This window comes from Salmo salar, chromosome ssa01 (assembly GCF_905237065.1).
Source record: "Salmo salar chromosome ssa01, Ssal_v3.1, whole genome shotgun sequence".
Classification (NCBI taxonomy): Eukaryota; Metazoa; Chordata; class Actinopteri; order Salmoniformes; family Salmonidae; genus Salmo; species Salmo salar.
In genome coordinates this window covers 141,607,209-141,627,344 of record NC_059442.1, presented here as the reverse complement: position 1 = coordinate 141,627,344, position 20,136 = coordinate 141,607,209, and the positions used below count along the sequence as shown (strand labels likewise).

At 43.7% G+C, this 20,136-nt stretch overlaps 1 protein-coding gene across 14 annotated transcripts in view; it reads right to left on the bottom strand.

Annotated features, from left to right (window-relative positions):
* Positions 1-17,723, bottom strand: part of LOC106566971 (far upstream element-binding protein 3) — a 30,793-nt gene extending 13,070 nt beyond the window's left edge. For 5 of the 14 annotated variants that reach the window (XR_006757964.1, XM_045691256.1, XM_014135678.2 and 2 more), the window contains exons 1-11: positions 17,422-17,639; positions 13,483-13,630; positions 9,256-9,289; positions 8,716-8,765; positions 8,500-8,571; positions 6,078-6,135; positions 5,423-5,585; positions 4,713-4,811; positions 4,306-4,513; positions 3,958-4,076; positions 3,175-3,316 (exon numbers count right to left, since the gene is read on the bottom strand). Coding sequence is in view for 12 of the 14 variants with exons in the window: in XM_045691256.1 (XP_045547212.1) it covers positions 3,175-3,316; positions 3,958-4,076; positions 4,306-4,513; positions 4,713-4,811; positions 5,423-5,585; positions 6,078-6,135; positions 8,500-8,571; positions 8,716-8,765; positions 9,256-9,289; positions 13,483-13,630; positions 17,422-17,520 (1,192 nt within the window). In the remaining 2 variants the exon portion in view is untranslated. Of the gene's footprint in view, positions 1-3,174; positions 3,317-3,957; positions 4,077-4,305; positions 4,514-4,712; positions 4,812-5,422; positions 5,586-6,077; positions 6,136-8,499; positions 8,572-8,715; positions 8,766-9,255; positions 9,290-13,482; positions 13,631-17,421 lie in introns of all 14 variants that reach the window. The other 9 variants (XR_006757976.1, XM_014135732.2, XM_014135762.2 and 6 more) reach the window with 4 other exon arrangements.
* Positions 17,724-20,136: the final 2,413 nt, after the last annotated feature.

The following is a 20,136-nucleotide window of genomic DNA, read 5'->3' as shown; positions in this document are numbered from 1 at the left end:
GCTGGCGGAGAAAAGACATCAATTAAAGCGTATCCTCTTTCTGGGATATCGTTTCTCCTTTGGCCCCTTTCTTTCCCGGCCTCATGTGTGGTGAGGGAACAACCTCCTCCCCCTTCTCCTGCCATCCCAGTGAATGGAGCGAGGGGGGCTTCCCAAGGGAACACCAAAGCTGTCCCAACATCAATTACACATTTGTTCACTGGTGGCTGACAGGCGGTTCTTGCAGTTAAAACCGTCATCCAAACCTCTCCTCCTCCCGTAGCCTCTTTCCAGTTGCCAATAGACTACACATGGGCCATTAACCCATTGTCAACCAAATGAACCTTCTGCGTTAATGAAGCCATTATGAGGTCCCCTCAGTCAGAGAGCAAATGGGAATGAAGTGCAACAATTATTAATTTCATGGACTGGGCCTTGCTGGGGCCACATCATATGACCTTATTATTGAGACTGGGTTAGTGAGCTGGACCAAAAGGAGGGGATACAAAGTGCAACTGGTGAGGGATTTTGGGTAAGTGGGAGGTTTAATTAAAAGACAAGTTCATGAAGAATAGTTCCTAGGGGCTTAAAACACCATGCTTACCCACTCATCTAATGTATTGACATACGGGTCTTAACGAATGAAAAAAAGACATTTAAAAGCCAAACGCAGGATGCTATAACATGGTATATAAAATAAAAGTAGGCGTGTTGTTCACCCCATTAAAAAAGTTTGAAGGTTGAGAATATAAAGTATGGGGTATGGGTGGGTGGGTGCCCCAAGTTACCAGGCTCTGTGTGTATTGGGGGGAGGGTGTAATCAGTGGCAGCTGCATAAAGTCATCGTAAAGATATTAATCACCTCAGTCTTTAAGGCCAGGCTGACAGGGCCCAGACCCACAGCCATATTGGACTAGTTCATATGCTAATGCAGGGAGGGGGGAGGCGCAATGCCCAGGTTTATTTGCCCCCCCACCTCACAAAAGCCACTTGACATTTCTATTGCCTGGTTTTGATCATAGGTAGAGAGCCCCCTTCGAACCACGCCCACCACTGCGCACACATCCATCCATAGGACAGGGACACACTCAGGGTTTCCTCCACAGCGCAATGGTCAATGACTTTTAAATAGCTGCCAATAGAGTGAACATGAATAGCCAATAGCCTAATTCCCTCACTCCACTATGGGGCTGAAAGGACCTCAGATGCCAGAAAACCTGCCACGTGGGGGCTGTTATTAGGAACCGTTAACAATTAATGTCACATTACATGCATTATCCCCCTCATTAAGCCCTAAGGGAAGGGACAGAATACCACTTGTGCTGTATACATGAGCCAGGGGAGAGGGGTGGCAGGACCCACACCATATTGGCTCATTGTGAAACTTTAAATGCCATTTCACCATGACAAAAAAAAGCACAAGCTAATGGACTGGCAATGATGCACTTTGGGCATAATCTAGGCTTTTGAATAATTTTCCTGTGTTTTATAATACATTTATACACTATGAGGTTGGAATAATACTGTGAAAATGATAATGCCCTTTTAGTGTAAGAGCTGTTAGATGGGATGGAGTTTTGGCCTGCCTGGTCACACCTCCAGGTGGTAAATTAGTTAATAGTCCAATAAGAAAGAGATCCAAATCTCTCTGCCAATAAGAGCTAGTTTTCAGTTTTCCCCACCCCTCTCAGACCACTGGCAGAATAGCCCGTACTGAAGAGCTCAGTAACTTTCAATGTGGCACCGTCATAGGATGCAATCTTTTCAAAAAGTCAGTTGTCAAATGTCTGCCCTGCTAGAGCTAACCCGGTCAACTTTAAGTGCTGTTATTGTGAAGTGGAAAGTCTAGGAGCAACAGCTGCGAAGTGGTAGGCCACACACGCTCACAGAACGGGACACCGGGTGCTTAAGTGCGTAAAAATCGTCTGTCCTCGGTTGCAACACTCACTACCGAGTTTCAAACTGCCTCTGAAAGCCATGTCAGTACAAGAACTGTTAGTCGGGAGCTTCGTGAAAGGGGTTTCCATGGCCCGTCAGCTGCACACAAGCCTAAGATCACCAAGCAGTGTAAAGCTTGCCGCCACTGTACTCTGGAGCAGTGCGAACACGTTCTCTGGCGTGATGAATCACGCTTCACCATCTGGCAGTCCGACGGATGAATCTAGGTTTGGTGGATGCCAGGAGAACGCTACCTGCACCAATGCATAAGGCCAACTGTAAAGTTTGGTGAAGGAGGAATAATGGTCTGGGGTTATTATTATTATTTAATTTTTTTCATGATTCGGGCTAGGCCTCTTAGTTCCAGTGAAGGGAAATCTTAATGCTACAGCATACAATGACATTCTAGACGATTCTGTGCTTCCAACTTCGTAGCAACAGTTTGGGGAAGGCCCTTCCCTTTTTCAGCATGACAATGCCCCCGTGCACCAAGCGAGGTCCATACAAAAATGGTTTGTCGAAATCGGTGTGGAAGAACTTGACTGGCCTGCACAGAGCCCTGACCTCAACTCCGTTGAACACCTTTGGGATGAATTGGAAAGCCGACTGCAAACCAGGCCTAATCTTCCAACATCAGTGCCCGACCTCACTAATGCTCGTGGCTGAATGGAAGCAAGTCCCCAAAGCAATGTTCCAACATCTAGTGGAAAGCCTTCCCAGAAGAGTGGAGGATATTATAGCAGCAGAGAAGGGACCAACTCCATATTAATGCCCATGATTTTGGAATTAGATGCCCGACGAGCAGGTGTCCACATACTTTTGGTCATGTAGTGTATTGTGTGTATTTTTTACAATTTTAATTAAAAGAATAACAGTTAGGTACTTAACAGATACCCAGAAATGTTTCGATATTGAGAAAAATCAACAAACAAAAAAAGACCACTGGTCAAGAAATAATGAACTGAAAGATGAAATGCTCCATTAGTTTTTGGTTTTCCCTGAGTAGGATAAGTGGGGGACATGCCTGTACATATCTCTACATTAGTGCCTATTTGTCCATACATTCAAAAGGATACTTAAACTGGTTATTGGATGACTGAAATGCATCCAAATGATGACTGATAAAGATTGTTGTTGTTGGTAATGGATCTTGACACCACCAAACGTAAAACTCGCTGAATCTTTAGAAGGCATTTGGATTCTAGGCATGGCTTGTCTAGTTAAATAGAAGTTAAATCAAATAAATACATTTCTCACCTTTCCCAATCACCAGGCCACACTTGTCGGCGGGTATCGTGTATGTCACTTCCTGCAGTCCACCGGGTGCGCCCATGCTCCAGTCCCCACGGCCTCTGCCCCGGCCTCTGGGGCCCACGGGACCCCCAAAGCCATCCCGATCCTGTAGCGAGGAAACAGAAGGCGTGACTACAGGCTCCCGAAGATCTCAAACATATTACACTCAACCATCCCCCTCCCCAAGAATCACCACTGCAGCTGTGTCGGACATCAAACAAAAAATGCAACAGTTCAGATTTTGACAGATATTCTTAAATTCTCCTCCAATGCGTTTGCCTTGCATCACTTTACCTTGGGCTCAATAGAAAGTACACCAGGGGATAGGACCAAGTGCGCCACCCTGTGGGAGTCCGTATGGACTATGCTCCAGGGTTAGAGACATGCCTCAGAGACGAGGCTCATCCTCCTAGTGTACGGTCTGTGCTCAGGGGCAGTAGGTCAGCTGACAGAAGAACTAGTGACGAGGTGGAGCCCCACTACCCTTTTACCTGTCTGAGTAGGTCCCCCCCACCACCCAGACACAGGGCCAAGGGGTCCTGGCAGGCCTGAGAGGGGGCCCAGGCAACTAGGGACTGGGCTGAGGACTGCTACATGGGCAACAAGGGAGTTTAAGGGGGCATGGCTTACTTTAGAAATACTCTTAAGGCAGGAGTGAACCAATCATTGATACATTTCCTAAGGGGGGGGTTGTTCCTTTCAGGGCAAAAAAAACTAGAATAAGTGTAGTGGTCTGCAGTGCTGTACCTGTGCCGTGTGGACCAGCTCGTTGATGAGGTGAACAGCATGCTGGCAGCGATCAGGCTGGCCCATCACCTGGGCAATCCGGTCGGGGCTGATGCCATCGTCTGAAGGAGAGGGGGACACTAGTCAGAACTGTTACATTAAAGACCAAACGTTTAGTCATGTCACAGAAAACACACATACTGTATTACATTATGTGTCGTCAAGACCAACTTGTGTGAGTCGATTGAGGAAAATGACAGGCAAACGACAGATAAATCGATTTAAGGTCGAGGTCATCACTAATCTTGACAATTGCATTAGCCATCTAGCACAATGGAAAAAGCCTTTAATAGAAGGGGACATTCTCACCTGGTTTGAACTGGATCCTGACCCCAGAGTCATTCTGGATCTTCTTGATCATCTCTCCGTTCCTGCCAATGACGATGCCCACAGCAAACCTGGGGACTGCCACATCCAGACTGCTTCCCCCCAGTCTGGATCCAAAGTCTCCCCTGTTGGCCCGGAAGTCCCCCTGGTCCTTGTCCCGGATGATCTCTACCACCAGCTCCCGTGCTTGCTGCAAAACACCCACGCCACCAGCACAGAAAGGGTTAACTCAGAAAATGTTCTAACTGAGTTACAAAAAGGTTGATTGATACCTTGAATCCTCTCTCCTTAAAACACATTGGCCTACAATGTTTTCACCTCTGACAGGTTTTTATAAGCAGGCGTGGAGCGAGGATGTGAAGGAGAATAGCCTGGTTTGAGGAACTGACCTGCACTTTGTAGGGGTCCCCTGTGATTCTCAGGGGTTTGTCTGCTCCAGTGGGCATAGGGCCATCCTGGATCATGATCATCTTCACACCAGTTCTCTCCTGTGGGGAGCAAGCAGGGAACACAATAACATAAATTCACATCAGAACTCCCTACTTCAGATGTAGTGAAGAAGTGAGATGGTTGAATCATATTGACACTGAACCACGAACGAGTTGATAGCTGTTAACAATAAGTAGTTATTTCAATAGCCAAGGTTTTTGAAGATCTGCCTAAACTAGTGTAATTAACTTCTATTACCCATAACACATTAGTTCAGACCTTGACAATAACTTCAGGCACTTGTCCTCTGGCGTTTAGCCTATATTTACGCAATTAAAAGTCTCATTAAAGTTCTGCTACATTTTCTGGCGCTTCCCTCATGTCAGCATCAGTTTGGACATGAGGCTGTAGCCACATAGGATTTACATTTTTTGTTGTGCGAATATTATTCCAATGTTAGCCTCTGATCCAATTCTGATCGGAGTACTGTTCGATACTGTGTTGTTTTTTTTCTCTCCCTTTCCATTCGGACAACTTAAATCTATATTCATCTTGTCCGACAATTTTTTATACTTTAAGCCACTAAATAAAATCACTAAGAAAGTGTATGTTCTAGGTGCATGTGTGCATCATCCACAGAACCTACTGGAAGCACCTAGTGCCCCCCTACCTGCAGTTGTTTGATGGTGTCCCCTCCCTTGCCGATGACCAGGCCCACTTTGCTGGCAGGGATTAGGATCTCCTGGATGGCGCTGTTGCCGTCCATCTCACTGTGAAAGCCTGGGCCATTTCGACACCGGTCCACGATCTGGCTCAGCAGCCTCTTGGCCTGCCTGGTGGGAGAGCGGCACACTCCACTGTCACGCCTTTGTTCATGATCAGCCAAACCATGCACGCAAATTATACACAGTGGGTTTCTCCATTCGCAAAAACAAGATATTGAATCGTGTCAAGAAGTGATGGTTGAGGGGGTACCTCAACATTAATCTGGAAGTGATGGTTGAGGGGGTACCTCAACATTAATCTGGTGATGGTGATTATGGTCGAGTTGAGGGCGCCACGTTGCTGATAGAAATGTATTGTCCGTCAAGTAGAATAATCATGTTAACTCTACACACAACATTTCTATCTGATCACTATACATAACTTTGGTTGCAAGACCCTGGGAGAATCTCAATTGCATACTCCCTGCCTCCTTCTCAAACCCCATTAGAGGAGAAAGTCAGAGGGGAGGGACCTCAGGCGTTCTCATCCAATGGGTTTTGAGTAGGAGGCGAGGAGAATGCTATTGAGATTCTTCCCGAGAGGAATGTAGTGCGACTTACTCAATGTTCTCTGGGCTTCCAGTTAGGGTGCAGGGCCTGTCCATCATGCCTCCGCTCTCTGTTACACAACACACGCTCCATTAACCAGACACACATGCACCCGCACATACATTGGTCTTTCTATAAATAAAAATGGGGCCAATGTGACATTGGGATCAACATTTCAAAAATACAATATTTTTTATTTAGTTCCACGTGTACAAACATCAGCCTAGGACTATAAATATACTTTAAAATAGCAGTTGTAAGACAAATGTTGTCATTTCATAACTTGATCATATTGTGAATAAGCCCACTAGGCTACTATGTCATTTGTTGTCAATCTAATATCCAGAATAATAGAAAGGAATATAGCGTTAGGCGTTGCAATTAGTCCATCCTACACTAATGAACACAGTAGAGGCATACACATATCCTGAGTGGCGCAGCGGTCTAAGGCACTGCATCTCAGTGCTAGATGTGTCACTACAGACCCTGGTCTGATTCCAGGCTGCATCACACCCGGCCGTGATTGGGAGTGCCATAGGGCGGCGCACAATTGGCCCAGCGTCGTCCATGTTAGGGTTTGGCCAGGGTAGGTCGTCATTGTAAATAAGAATTTGTTCGTAACTGACTTGCCTAGTAAAAAAATAAAAAAAATTAAAAGGTTAAATAAAAAATATGAAAACATGAAGCTTTCTGTTAAATCTAATGAGACACTGATGTAAATCAAGCAGACAACAGATGATCAACATCAATTTGCTATGGAAATTCGAACCATCGAGATAACAATCAGACACCAAAACATTCTGGACATTACTTGCGAACACTGTTTATGCTGCACTTAGGCACAACAGCTGTTTGTCACTTGAGTGCCATTCAGAAAAAAAGTTTCCTGAATCAGCTGTGTGAAAATATTACAATGCAACTAAACTGCTGGACATCCAATGCGCATTCAAGTATTATAGATTTTGGTTTTAAGTATGAGTTAGAATCTGTCGATTTTGCCATGACATACATTTTGGATTTGTGTGTCCATGAAAACGGTTTTCAAGCCGTAACATATGACAACGCTAAATGTTACATACACTGAATAAAAATATGAACTCAACATGTAAAGTGTTGGTCCCATGTTTCATGAGCTGAAATGCACACAAAAACCTACTCAAATTTTGTGCCCAAATTTGTTTACATCCCTGTTAGTTAACATTTCTCCTTTGGCAAGATAATCCATCCACCTGACAGGCAGCTGATTAAACAGCTGATATCAAGCAGCATGATCATTAAACAGGTGCACCTTGTACTGGGGACAATAAAAGGCCACTAAAATGTGCCTTTTTGTCACAACGCCACAAACTTCTCAAGTTGATTGTGCGTGCAATTGGCATGTTGACTGCAAAAATGTCCACCAGAGCTGTTGCCAGAGAATTGAATGTTAATTTCTCTACCATAAGCCACCACCGTCATTTTAGAGAATTTGTCAAGACGTCCAACCGGCCTCATAAGCACAGATCACGTGAACCACGCCAACCCAGGACCTCCACCTGCAGGATCGCCTGAGAGCAGCCACTCAGACAGCTGAAGAAACCAAGTATTTCTGTCTGTAATAAAGCCCATTTGTGTGGAAAAACATTCTAATTGGCTGGGCCTATGCCCTCCCCAGTTGGTGGGCCTATGCCCTCCCAGGTCCACCCATGGCTCCACCCCTGCCCAGTCATGTGAAATCCATAGATTAGGACAATTATTTCATTTCAATTGACTGGTTTCCTTATATGAACTGTAACTCAGTAAAATCGTTGAAATAGTTGCATTTATATTTTTGTTCAGTAACGTTAGTACATTTCCGAGACGGCCACACAAAAAGACTGTTCGAAAGCTAAATCCAGGATTCTTACCAGGTTCAAATTCAATGTAATTTAACTGACAAATAATTCATATATAAAACGACAAACACTGCCATAACTGCAAGGTAAGAAAAGTGGTGTTGTCACAGGATTTGGGCAAATCCATCAAGATACCAACCATGAGAAACGTTTAAATCAACTCATGAAATTTACAAAGAAAATTGGCAGATAATCATCAATGACTTATCAACAGCTGTAACAAGATGTCCACCGCAGGAAATCCTCACTGGTACCCTAGTTTATTGAAAGACCTGTTTACACAAACTCCAACCTAAGTGCTACCTTATTATTTATTAAATGTTTATGAAGTCACATGGTAATTACACATCAAGGAATTCATGGTTGTATGTTTGGGATTTGACAAGGCTTGAGTTTCTCTAAGCTGAACCTGTTAAGCAGGATATTTCATGATTAAGCCTTGTACTCAGGGTGTGTTTCTGGGCATCACCGATCAGAGGAAAGACCCAACAGGCTACTCAGTCAAGTACCGACACGACTGACTACAGTATAATGGGGCAGTGCCTCTAGGCAGAACTTACCTGCAGCAATCTGGATCTTGCAGCCTGACTCTAACTGAATTCTCGTGATCTGCTCTCCTCCTCTTCCAATGACTGAGTGTGGGTGAGAGGGGAATTACAAAAGGTCAATATCCCAGCCCAAGTTAGTTTAAACGGACACCAAACAGTAACTATAAGTACTATAAGTTGGAGTAAACCAATAGCTTTTGTTATCAACTGCCTAAAAGCGTCACTTACTGAATCCAACCATCTTATCAGGCACTTTGAAGTCTTCTGTCATAATAGCCCTGCAAGAGACAAAAACAATCAATGACAAAACGGTAAATATCTGCTGTGATGCATGGCCTCATTACAAATGATAGGACAGTCTCATACTCATGAAAGCCTGAAGGGATAGTTCACCCCCAAAAACAAAGATCCATCTTGTTAGATGGTGCCCATATTCCCCATTCAATTGGATTGAGGCCTGCAGATCTCAACACAACATGGACTGTGCTCGACTTAGGATCACTTTTGAGGCATGAAACCCTCTGACAAACCTTAAATGGGGAGAGCTACCTCTTAAATGAATGTCATTCTGTGGCAAGTCTGGTGACAAGACAAACCACAGAGCTGCATGCAGAACACATAGGCCAAGACATTGGCCTATCTGAGACTTGTTACTGGATACACTGGCAGTAGTGAGGTTGACAGCTTGCTTGAGCTACTGTTAATCAACACACACACACACACACACACACACACACACAAATAGACATTTGAGAAGATAAGGCTCACCTTTGATGTACCATTCCACCTAGCTGGTTACCTACTGAGAAACAACAAGGGAGAATAGAGAGGGGAAGAGAAAGGGGGAAAACAATAGACAGGTTAGCTATTGTTAACAATAGCCTCAAAGGGGCAGAAGGCCATGTGCTATGGTTCTGGATAGCCAGAATCAATGACAAGAAACTGCCATGTGGTGACTCGTAAGTGGCTCGTTTGATCTTGTTCTTCATACTATGTCTTGTTTTGAGGTGTATTGACTGATATCACGTTTATGCTAATATCACAAACATTTGCTAGCTAACAACAACTGTAATGATGTATTTGAGACAATTGCTTATTGTGCAACTTAATTTATGTGTTCTATAAACATTGGACTAAATATAGTTTACATGACATCACCAATCTAAGCCAACCAAGTGTGTTTTGTCACAGTTGCGCACGCATCGGTTTTGTTGCTAAACAACCAACCCGTCTATTAGACTGAAACAAAACTAACTTCAAATCATTGTAAAACTGAATAAAACAAGGTAAAAAAACTAATTGTTTCTGCTGAACTGAGGAGTGACAGGGTGGATTGGATGGAAACAGATGGTTCAAAGCAAAGTTTATTTGTCACGTGCGCCGAATACAACAGGTATAGACCTTAGTGAAATGCTTACTTAAAGGCTCTAACCAATAGTGCGAAAAAAAGGATGTGTGTATAGGTAAGTAAAGAAATAAAACAGTAAAAAGACATTTGAAAATAAAAGTAGCGAGGCTATATACAGACACCGGTTAGTCAGGCTGATTGAGGTAGTATGTACATGTAGGTATGGTTAAAGTGACTATGTATATATGATGAACAGAGAGTAGCAGTAGCGTAAGAGAGGGGTTGGCGGGTGGTGGGACACAATGCAGATAGCCCGGTAAGCCAATGTGCGGGAGCACTGGTTGGTCGGGCCAATTGAGGTAGTATGTACATGAATGTATAGTTAAAGTGACTATGCATATATGATAAACAGAGAGTAGCAGCAGCGTAAAAGAGGGGTTGGGGGGGCACACAATGCAAATAGTCCGGGTAACCATTTGGTTACCTGTTCAGGAGTCTTATGGATTGGGGGTAAAAACTGTTGAGAAGCCTTTTTATCCTCTGCCAATCCAGTAGTTATTAGGAAAAAATCTATACTGTTACATACCGCCAAATTATTTTGGACAATATTATAAATCGATACTTTGACTCCAAGTATTGATTTGTAAAAATACAAATGATGTTGTTTGGTAGCGTTAGCTAGTGCTAGACAGCTGTACCTGCACCACAACTCTGGTATTTCTCACCTTATCCTCCACCTTTTCAAACAGTGAGTCAACATGTTTTCAGCACTTTTATTTTCATGTTCTCATGCTCTCTCGTCACTCTGCAGCAGACATGCAGGAAGCAATGTTTGGAACATCAAATCTGAAATCTCAATTCATATAGAATCATATCGTATCTGCACCCAAGTATGGTGATTATATTACTATGGCATTGGTTATATCGTATCGCGAGGTCCCAGGCAATTTCCACTCACACAATCCAGTGTGCCAGTGTCAACACACAGCAGGGGGGTGCACTGCTATGGAAATGAGGTGTGTATGGGTGTCGTTCAGAGAGGTAGTACCTGGGTCAATGGTTATCGACCCAGACTTGCATATTGACAGGTCGCAATAAGCAGTGGGCTTAAAGGGTCACTGAAGGATATGGAGCTACTGACGTTACACCATAAACTCATATCTAGGTTCACTAAAGCTTACGTCGTTTGCACATATTTGGTTGTTGGAAATGCAACGAGGTAAAGAAATGGAATGCCTTAGCCCGCAGAGCCGACCCGCTTGCTTGCTTAAAGCTGCACCAGGGTCGGACAGCATCCCTGTAGATTAAGACACCGCGGGGCCGGCGTGAGATATAGCTTGAGGAAAGTATCCCAATCCAGGGACGAGAAATGCGTTGTACTTCGAATTGTCCCATTATCCAAACGGTTACACCGAAAAGATTGAACAACTGCTAGTTTTCTGAGCCATATCTCGCGCTGGCTCTGTGGGGTCTTAAACTACACAGGAATGCTGTCCGACCATAGTGCAGCTGTAAGCAAATGGGTCGGATCTGCTAGCTAAGCCTAAATGGTACTTGTACAATTAAACAAATGACAAGTAATGACCTAACAGGGATGACAGATATAATATTTATTCAGTGTAACAGACAACTGTTACATTTCATATTGTGTAACCTTGAGAAACAAAAAAGCAGTGTTGAAAACAAGTGAGATAGCAAGCCAAACCTCCACAAGAATGGCACAACTTATTCAGGTATGAATTCGAGGCTAAAATATACCACACCATGACAAGATAAGAGGACAATAACTGACTGGAGTTTCCACTTCATGGACATGAAATTGCTCACATCTGCATTTTGGGTGCATACGTGTAGCCACACGTATCATTCCACCATTCTGAAAAGCACCACCCTTATGGGGTAACTACAATTTCAGACACCTAACTGAAAATGCAGATGGCATAAAATGCAATTGCATATATTCTGGTTAAATTTCTAGTTTGCCAGGTTTCAAACGGCGAGAGCAAACAGAATTTAGCTGAATTGTGAACCGAGGGCATCAAAGCAAAAATGCATATTAAACTTTGATTACGTTGACTCTTGTGACTATCAGACAAGACCTCTCTTATCCCCTTACTTCATTAGACCAAGCCATTTCCTATTCTATAACATCCTGATTTCAAATGCTCAGACAGAACTGCTTGCTCTGGGAGAGGCTGGAGTTAAGTCATGAGTAAAGCCTTACATAAGGTTTAGCTGCCGTATGCTGCTCCTGCTTTAACTGGGCCTGTAAGGGAATTTTCCACAAGGCTTTTATCCCCATGAACTGGTCTCATCTTATTCCATGTAATTCCTTCAAAGGGGCTAGACTGCTGCAGCCCATTTGCTGAACTGATTCTACAGCAAGATGGGGCAAAAACACTAACACCTCGGGAAATTACAATTCCTATAACCAATGCCATAGTAATAGAGGCACGAACCTGAAGCCAATGCAGCAAGATCATTAATGGGCTCACTCGATAAATGAAATCCAGTTATCAGTTGTGCTATCTACGCAAATGTTTTAATCGGTCAATAATGACAACAGTTACAAAAAGGAATTGGTTTATAAATAGCAACAAGCGAAATAAGCTCAATCAGCATTATCCACATTTATAGAAGCACGGTTCCTTTTTCTCTACTTGGTGGACTTTGCCTCTAAGCATAAACCTTTCACTTGCTGCTGCTGCAATAGGCCTTTTTTCTCCCTGACAGCTTTGGAGGCATGTAACCTGTAGCTCGTGACTTCTCACACAACCAGTGTCAATCATATCTGTAGCAGCTAGATCATTGTACTGCTGGAGGAGGGAGGGTTGGAATGAGAAATCCCATCAATGGCCTCTGGGTATCTACTCCTTTTCTGACCTAACAGTAAATTTACTTTGTGGTGGAGGAGAGTAATCCTGCCCTGAAATAACACAGGACGAGGAGGAGAGCGCACTTCGACTGTTTGAAGCACTTCCTAATTCCAGGCTAGAGGTTACTCTTCCCAACTCCACATTCCCCCTCCCATTTGCCCAGGCCAGATCCTAGCCAGCCCACTGCTAGTACAATGCCATGTCATTCCTCAACAGCCGTGCTATCCAGAGGGCCCTTTGTTCAACATGAATACCGGCTAGCTGCTACACCTTCCAAACAGGCTAGGCTACATGACATTGAACATCCTTTGACACTTGTTAATGTATCTCACATTATGAAGTGCCGTCACTACTGATCTCTTGACATGGGTCGCTGGTTATCCAGGTAAGTTGGCTACACTATGGTCTCAAGACAACTGATATATGGACTGTATTTAAAAGGACCAAGGAGGACCAAGCAGTTAAGTAATAGTTTTGGTTGCAATGGCTTTCCTGACAGGGTTTGATTAAGCCAACAATATTTGTTAAGTGTTGTACTGCAGTCCTCATACATTATGGTAAGAGTGCATAAAACCTGACGGATATGCACAAGCATCCAAACACGCTCACACTCCGGTGCAACGCTCAGAGCTATTTACAGAGTACCCCGTTTAGTGTACTGTAACCGGGATAAGTGTTGGGGCTTATGTTTAGCAGAAAGATTGTTTAGTATGGAGGTGGACCACATGCATTGTGTATGACGGTATGTGAAGAGATCCACTACCGGCTTACCTCCATCATCCATTGAGCGCTTTTGGCCTCCGTAGCCGTAGAGAGAGGGGTCTAGGACTGGAGAGGAGTTGTTCATGTGGGGCATCTGGTCACCTCCCATCTTAGCTGCAATCTGAGGAGACAAGAGGGATGAGAAAGAGGGGGAGGGCTAGAATGAACAAACAGATAGCAACACAAACTAGTTATATTAAAAAAGGTTTTATTTGACCTTTAATGTCCAGTCATAGGTCAAACTATTACTCAAAACTAAGTACTACTTTTCATAGCAAACAAAACTTATTTCAGTAGTCAACATGGAGCTGTTTTTTACTCTCACAGCCCCGTACAACTGAATGCAATTGAAAGGCAGTAACTATCTTCTGAAACTAGCTACCAGACATGCACATTACAAAACACTGCCTGCATCACCTTGCCCCAAATTATCCACTTCCAACTCCAATTAACTGCATGTATTCTCTGGAGCTAGACATTCAAATCTAAATGCTGCACAAAAGCATTAAGGCCCGTTTCTCCTAAACCCCTCATCCGCAACCACATCTCTCCTTTCAAAAAGTATATCGTTTCAGAAAATTACACAAAATTGATGTAATTTCTGCTATATGAAAATACAATGTCTCCAATTAGAGGATGACAATTGGAGCCTTGCACCACCTTCAGGCGTCATTATCTACTTCAGAGTCGCCACACTGAGCTGCCTGCCTGCCGTGGAAGTGAGATAGTAGGAAGAGAAAAAATAAACTACCCTCCAACATGGCTCCTGATCCCAGTCAGAGCTGAACTGGGTAGGGGGCCGAGTGAGGGCTCCACCTCTGGCCTAGGGCCAAACCTTTCTGTGGAATGTTGGGGTTGGTATGTCAGCAATGTGAGCTGCACACAATAAATCAACTACCCGGGGAAAGACTCGGGCCTAGTAGTGTAGAACGAGGTAAACACGCAGAGTCCTCTCAGTACAACTGCTGCTGACTGTCAAGGGGGTTTGGGGCAGGCTAGGTCCATGAGGAAAGAAATGCCAGAGGATATTCTGTCGCTCAGGGAACATCCCCTCGAGTTGGGTGAGAGGCCTGTTTGCTCTGAAACTACCAGTCAAACACTTTATTTATTTCACCTTTATTTAACAAGGTAGGCAAGTTGAGAACAAGTTCTCATTTACAATTGCGACCTGGCCAAGATAAAGACAAGACCTAAGTTCCAAGGTGAAATTCACTCAATCTCTGCATACTACACTGTGGGGTTAATGTTAAGATTATTTTAGTGCATATATTTGTGTCAAAGAGATTGGAAGCTCATTGATGTCCTAGTAATTTTGATATTGCGATAGACAAATTAACTCTATTGTATTTTGTGTATTTTTTTCTATCACAGCAGACTTGTCCAACAAACATTCACATTAATATGCAGCTGAACATAAAGATGATATATATTTTTTTAAATTATTATTAACTTGGCAATCTAACCCTTTACACAAATAAATGGGTATGAGAGAGGCTAATATAAATATGGAGCTGAAACTTCAGGAGTACTTGAATTAAGAAGCAACGACAAGTATTTGCTTGATCAGAGAGATTAGCAACTTAACAGCAACACTGAATGCCAGCACTGTTTAGTCACAATACCAGATACCGATATATAGGGACTACAGATGATCTGTAAACATCCGCTGTTCCCAGAAAATATAACGTTCTAGGGCTGGGCTATTCTGGAGTGGAGTGCTCCTTGAAGGTAGCACTTCATAGAAACACTTGATATCTTTGGTCTCCATACTGGGGGGCTCCTGAGTGGCGCAGCGGTCTAAGGCACTGCATCTCAGTGCTAGAGGCGTCACTACAGACCCTGGTTCCATTCCAGGCTGTATCACAACCCGGCCATGATTGAGAGTCCCATAGGGTGGCGCACAATTGGCCCAGCATCGTCCTGATTAGAGTTTAGCCGGAGTAGGCCGTCATTGTAAATAAGAATTTGTTCTTAACTTGACTTGCCTAGTTAAATAAAAGGTTAAATTAAAAAATACAGGCAGGCAGTAAAAGGTTCAGTGTCTCTGGCCACTGGCTCAGTTCTATTATTTGCCCTACAGAGTTCATAAAAGCTAAATGGGCAAATGGCATGGCAGTCCAATTACTCTTCCAACTTCCAAGAAGCACAGACCTGGGACCTATAGGGAATCTGCAAGGGAAAGCTGGGTGCCACAGTTATCAGAGGAAAACAAACTGGACCCACAAGCCTGATGCATGAGTACAAGGCCACATGCCCTTGTAGCACCTGGGATAAGCACACAGCTGAGACAGAGTGGGGGGAGACACCCCAAAGGAATTATTAAATGGACACCAGTGCACCCAGATGTGCTTATGACATATACTCATGCCATATGCTCATCTAGGTTTATTCGCAGGAAAGCGTCTTTGCCTGTCAAGGAGAATATGTTTTGAATATCTAGGTTTGTGTCAGTTAAGGCAATGAAGACAAATAGTTGCGTTTGAAATATGCAGTTTGTTCCGCTCACTTTCATAGGGCCCGGGAAATATGACAAGATGAGAACAGGTGTGTTTTTGCCTTAGGTGTCAAGGCTTCACAAGAACTTGGCCCAGAATGCAGACACTGACTAGGAAGGAATGGGAAGCGGTGGCGCTTTAATTCACTGTGTGCAATAGCCTACTTCCTGAAATGATTGTTCAAGTTTCCTGAGATTACTATTTGAGTCTGTTGCTTGCATGCTACTGGCATTTTAAATGGAATAACTTGCAGTCGTGGTGTGGTTTGGTCAATTGTAATATTGTAGTCTACATATTATGGCCGTGTGAGGTTTACAGACCAATACATGATTTGATCAACTACATACAGTGCGTTTGGTCATAGGCCCAAATTAAATAACGCTAACTTTGAGATGTCAAGAAGTACCTAGTTCAACCAATGCATAAGTAACATTTAGGCTGCAACTCGTTAGCTAGCTAACTAGATAATGTTATATTGCTAGCTAATGGGCTTCCATCGCAAGACTGAGTATTAACATTAGCTAACCAGCTAGTTATTAGTGATTGATAAGGTCCAATTCAATTTTAGCTAGAGACGATATTATTAGGCAATGTAGTAGTTGGCTATCTATTCTAACACCCTGTTGCAAACCAGAAAAGTTCAGCGATAACATTTCCCAGTAAGCTAGGTGGCTAGCTAGCTAACATTCGTTATTGACTTTGCGATGCTAGTTTTCCGCGCATGTTCGCTAGTTAACTGGCTAGGCTTAGCTAACTTGTACAATCGAGGCTAGCTAGCTAGCATTACTAGTAGACTGAATCACTCGATAGTTTACATAACTGCTGAATTCTTAATGTTTAACATACAGTGGTGTAGTTAACTAGTAATTTATCCAGTGTATACTGGCGAGTGGTTACAAGCGAATTTAACACATAGTTGACGTTTTTCTGTTAGCAAGCTAACTTTTGACAGCGCGTGGCTGACATCAGCTGATATTTCTGGCTTTACCACGAAACTAGGCCACAATCATAGCTGGTATCGGCTAGTAGTGTGGTGGTAAAATAGCTAGTTAGCTAGTGGTGCTAACTAGCTTAAACTTCCGTGGCTTTACAACAGGTTGCAGTTTGTTGCTTATGCCTTGTTTTAAAGTTACTCTCACTTCAGTTTCATGCAAGTGGTTTCTTAGTTTCGTCAATCATGCTTTGCCTAATTCATTTGCTTGTTCTTTGACCTGACTGTTTATTGTTGGGCGTCTTTTGGCCCGCATTCTCTTAGCACTTGGACCTTGTGTAGCTAACTTCAGTTAGCCAACTAGACATACAAGAGTGTTTTTTTTTTTTTTTTTTTTAGTAAAGAGGGGTCTGGTTATATACGCTGCTGGAAGAAAAAAAAGTGCACTCCTCCACCACGCCGAATGGTCTTGCTCGTTTCTCGTCTGAAATCATTCGGTTTCTCTTCGTCGGAATGAATTACCTGTCGGGCCCGGTGTAACGCGTCGGCGAAGCCATCTGCTTTCGTTCCAGGCTGAGCCACCGAGGCCTGTCCCTGTACCAGCTCCGCCATCATCATCATCCCTACAGCAGCTCTCAGCAACACACCAAAAAAAACTTCGGACTGGCGAGCAAATCAAGCAGCGCACGCACCGACCTTAGGAAGAGGAAGCTAAACCACCCCATCTACACGATACCGCGAGATTCAGAACTATTTGTTTTGGACAGCTGAATTTTCTTAAATCACGCGTTACTTGACAGCGTGACAATTTTAACCGGAAGAAGGACTGCTGGAAGTCAGAGGGTACAAAAATATATTTTGTGTGTCGTCACTAGTTACCACAGACACAAAGTCAGAAACCCCACTTATTTCTAAAATGGCCCTTCTGAAAAAGTGATTTTAAACCCTAACCTTAATCACACGGCTAACCTTATGCCTAACTCTAACCTTGAATTAAGACCAAACAGCAAAAACGAATTGCCATTACTTTTTACGAGATAGACAATTTAGACTTTGTGGTTGTGCTAATTAGTGGAAACATGGTTTGGTTGAGTGATTTTTATAGTGCTTGTTGAGCAATATGAAAATGTTTGATTACATGAGGCATTCGATGCGAATGTGTTTATATGTTTTGGAATACTCTTAGAAATGTTTTTAATAGTAAAATAAGTCGATGTGTGTCTTTAAAGACCCAGTGCAGTAAAGAAATTGTTTTTCCTGTGTTTTTCATCATATTATACAGCAGCTGATGAAACTAACACTGTAAAAGTGGGAAAACATTTGATCAGTGTTATTTTCTGTAGTTGTGGTTGAAAGTACAATCTACACAGGACCTTTAGAAGGTTTGCATGGTTGAGAGTTTCGGTTTTCCATGGTGACATCACCATGGAAAATTGGTTAATCAATAACAAAGAGAGTTCCAAAACTCTCTGCCAATAACAACTAGTTTTGAGTTTCCCCTCCCCACTCAGACCACTCGCAGCAAAATTCTTGCTTGATAAATAGTTTTGTGCTAAAAAGCTATTTTTGTCAATTTTAATGTTTACGTTTATATTTTAGTCATTAAGCAGACACTCTTATCCAGAGCAACTTACAGTTAGTGCATTCATCTTAAGATAGCTAGGTGGGACAACCACATATCACAGGCATAGTAAGTACATTTTCCCTCAGTACAGTAGCTATAAGCAAAGTCTGCACCAGAAAGGGTCTTTGAGCAGTCAGCCCTTCCCTGGGAGGAAGAGCAGCTCCGTCTTGTTGAGGTTGAGCTTGAGATGGTAGGCTGACATCCAAGCTGAGATATCTAACAGGCACGCAGAAATGCGTGTCGCCACCTGGCTGTCAGAAGGGGGGGAAGGAGAAAAGTAGTTGAGTGTCATCTGCATAGCAATGATAGGAGAGACCATGTGAGGATATGATGTAGCAGAGTTACTTTATGTATAGAGAGAAGAGGAGAGGACCTTGAACCGAGCCCTGGGGAACATCAGTAATTAGAGTACATGGTACAGGCACAGATCCTCTCCACGTCACCTGGTAGGAGTGTCTTGCCTGGTAGGATGCAATCCAAGAGTGTGCAGAGCCTGAGACGCCTTGCCCTGAGAGGGTGGAGAGGAGGATTCTGATGGTTCATGGTGTCGAAGGCAGCGGATAGAGAGTCAGCTTTGGCAGTGCGGAGAGCCTCCGTAACACAAGAGCAGTCTCGGTTGAGTGACCCGTCTTGAAGCCTGACTTGTTAGGGTCAAGAAGATCGTTCTGAGAGAGATAACGAGAGAGTTGATCAGAAACAGCACACAAGTGTTTTGGATATAAGAAGGGATACAGGTCTATAGTTTTTGACATCAGATGAGTTGAGTGTTGGTTTCTTGAGGAGGGGAGTGACCCGGCCCATTTTGAAGTCAGAGGGGACGCAGTCAGTGGTCAGGGATGAGGGAAGTGAGGAATGGGAGAAGGTCTCCAGAGATGGTCTGGAAAAGGGAGGATGGGATGGGGTCGAATGGGCTGGTTGTTGGGCGGCCAGACTAGTCGCAGTATTTAATCTGGAGAGAGGGTAGGAAGAGGTCAAGGCGTAGGGTAGTTCTGTATGAGTGGGACCAGTGGACTCAATAGGCTGAGGGAATGAGGAGCGGATATAGTCAACGTTCTTTTCAAAGTGGTTGACAAAGTCATCCACAGAGAGGAAGGAGGGAGGAGGGGGGGATGGGGGTGGATGATTAAGGAGGGAGGAGAAGGTGGAAAATAATTTCCTATGGTTAGAGGCAGAAGCTTGAAATGTAGTGATAGAAAGTGGCTTCAGCAGGTTGCCCACATCCCTGTTCTGTAAGCTTGCAATGAGTCACTCAGCCACGGAGCAGGAGAGAGGAAAGGGGACAGTGCGAGTCATATGATGCTGAAAGGGAGGAGATTAAGGTCGAAGAGGCAGAATCAGGAGACAGGAGGGAGAAGCATTTAGCAGAAGGGAGAGATGATAGGATAGAAGATGAGAGAGTAGTGGGAGAGAGAGAGAGACAGAGAGAGAGACAGAGAGACGATTGTGTCAGCGCATGACCATCTGGGTAGGGGATGAGTGGCTAGGTTGGAGGAAAGGGAGACAGAAAAGGAAACAAAGTAATGATCAAAGACCTGGAGGGGGGTTGAAGTGAGATTAGTAGGCGAACAGCCTCTAGTAAAGATGAGGGCAAGCATATTGCCTGCCTTAATGGA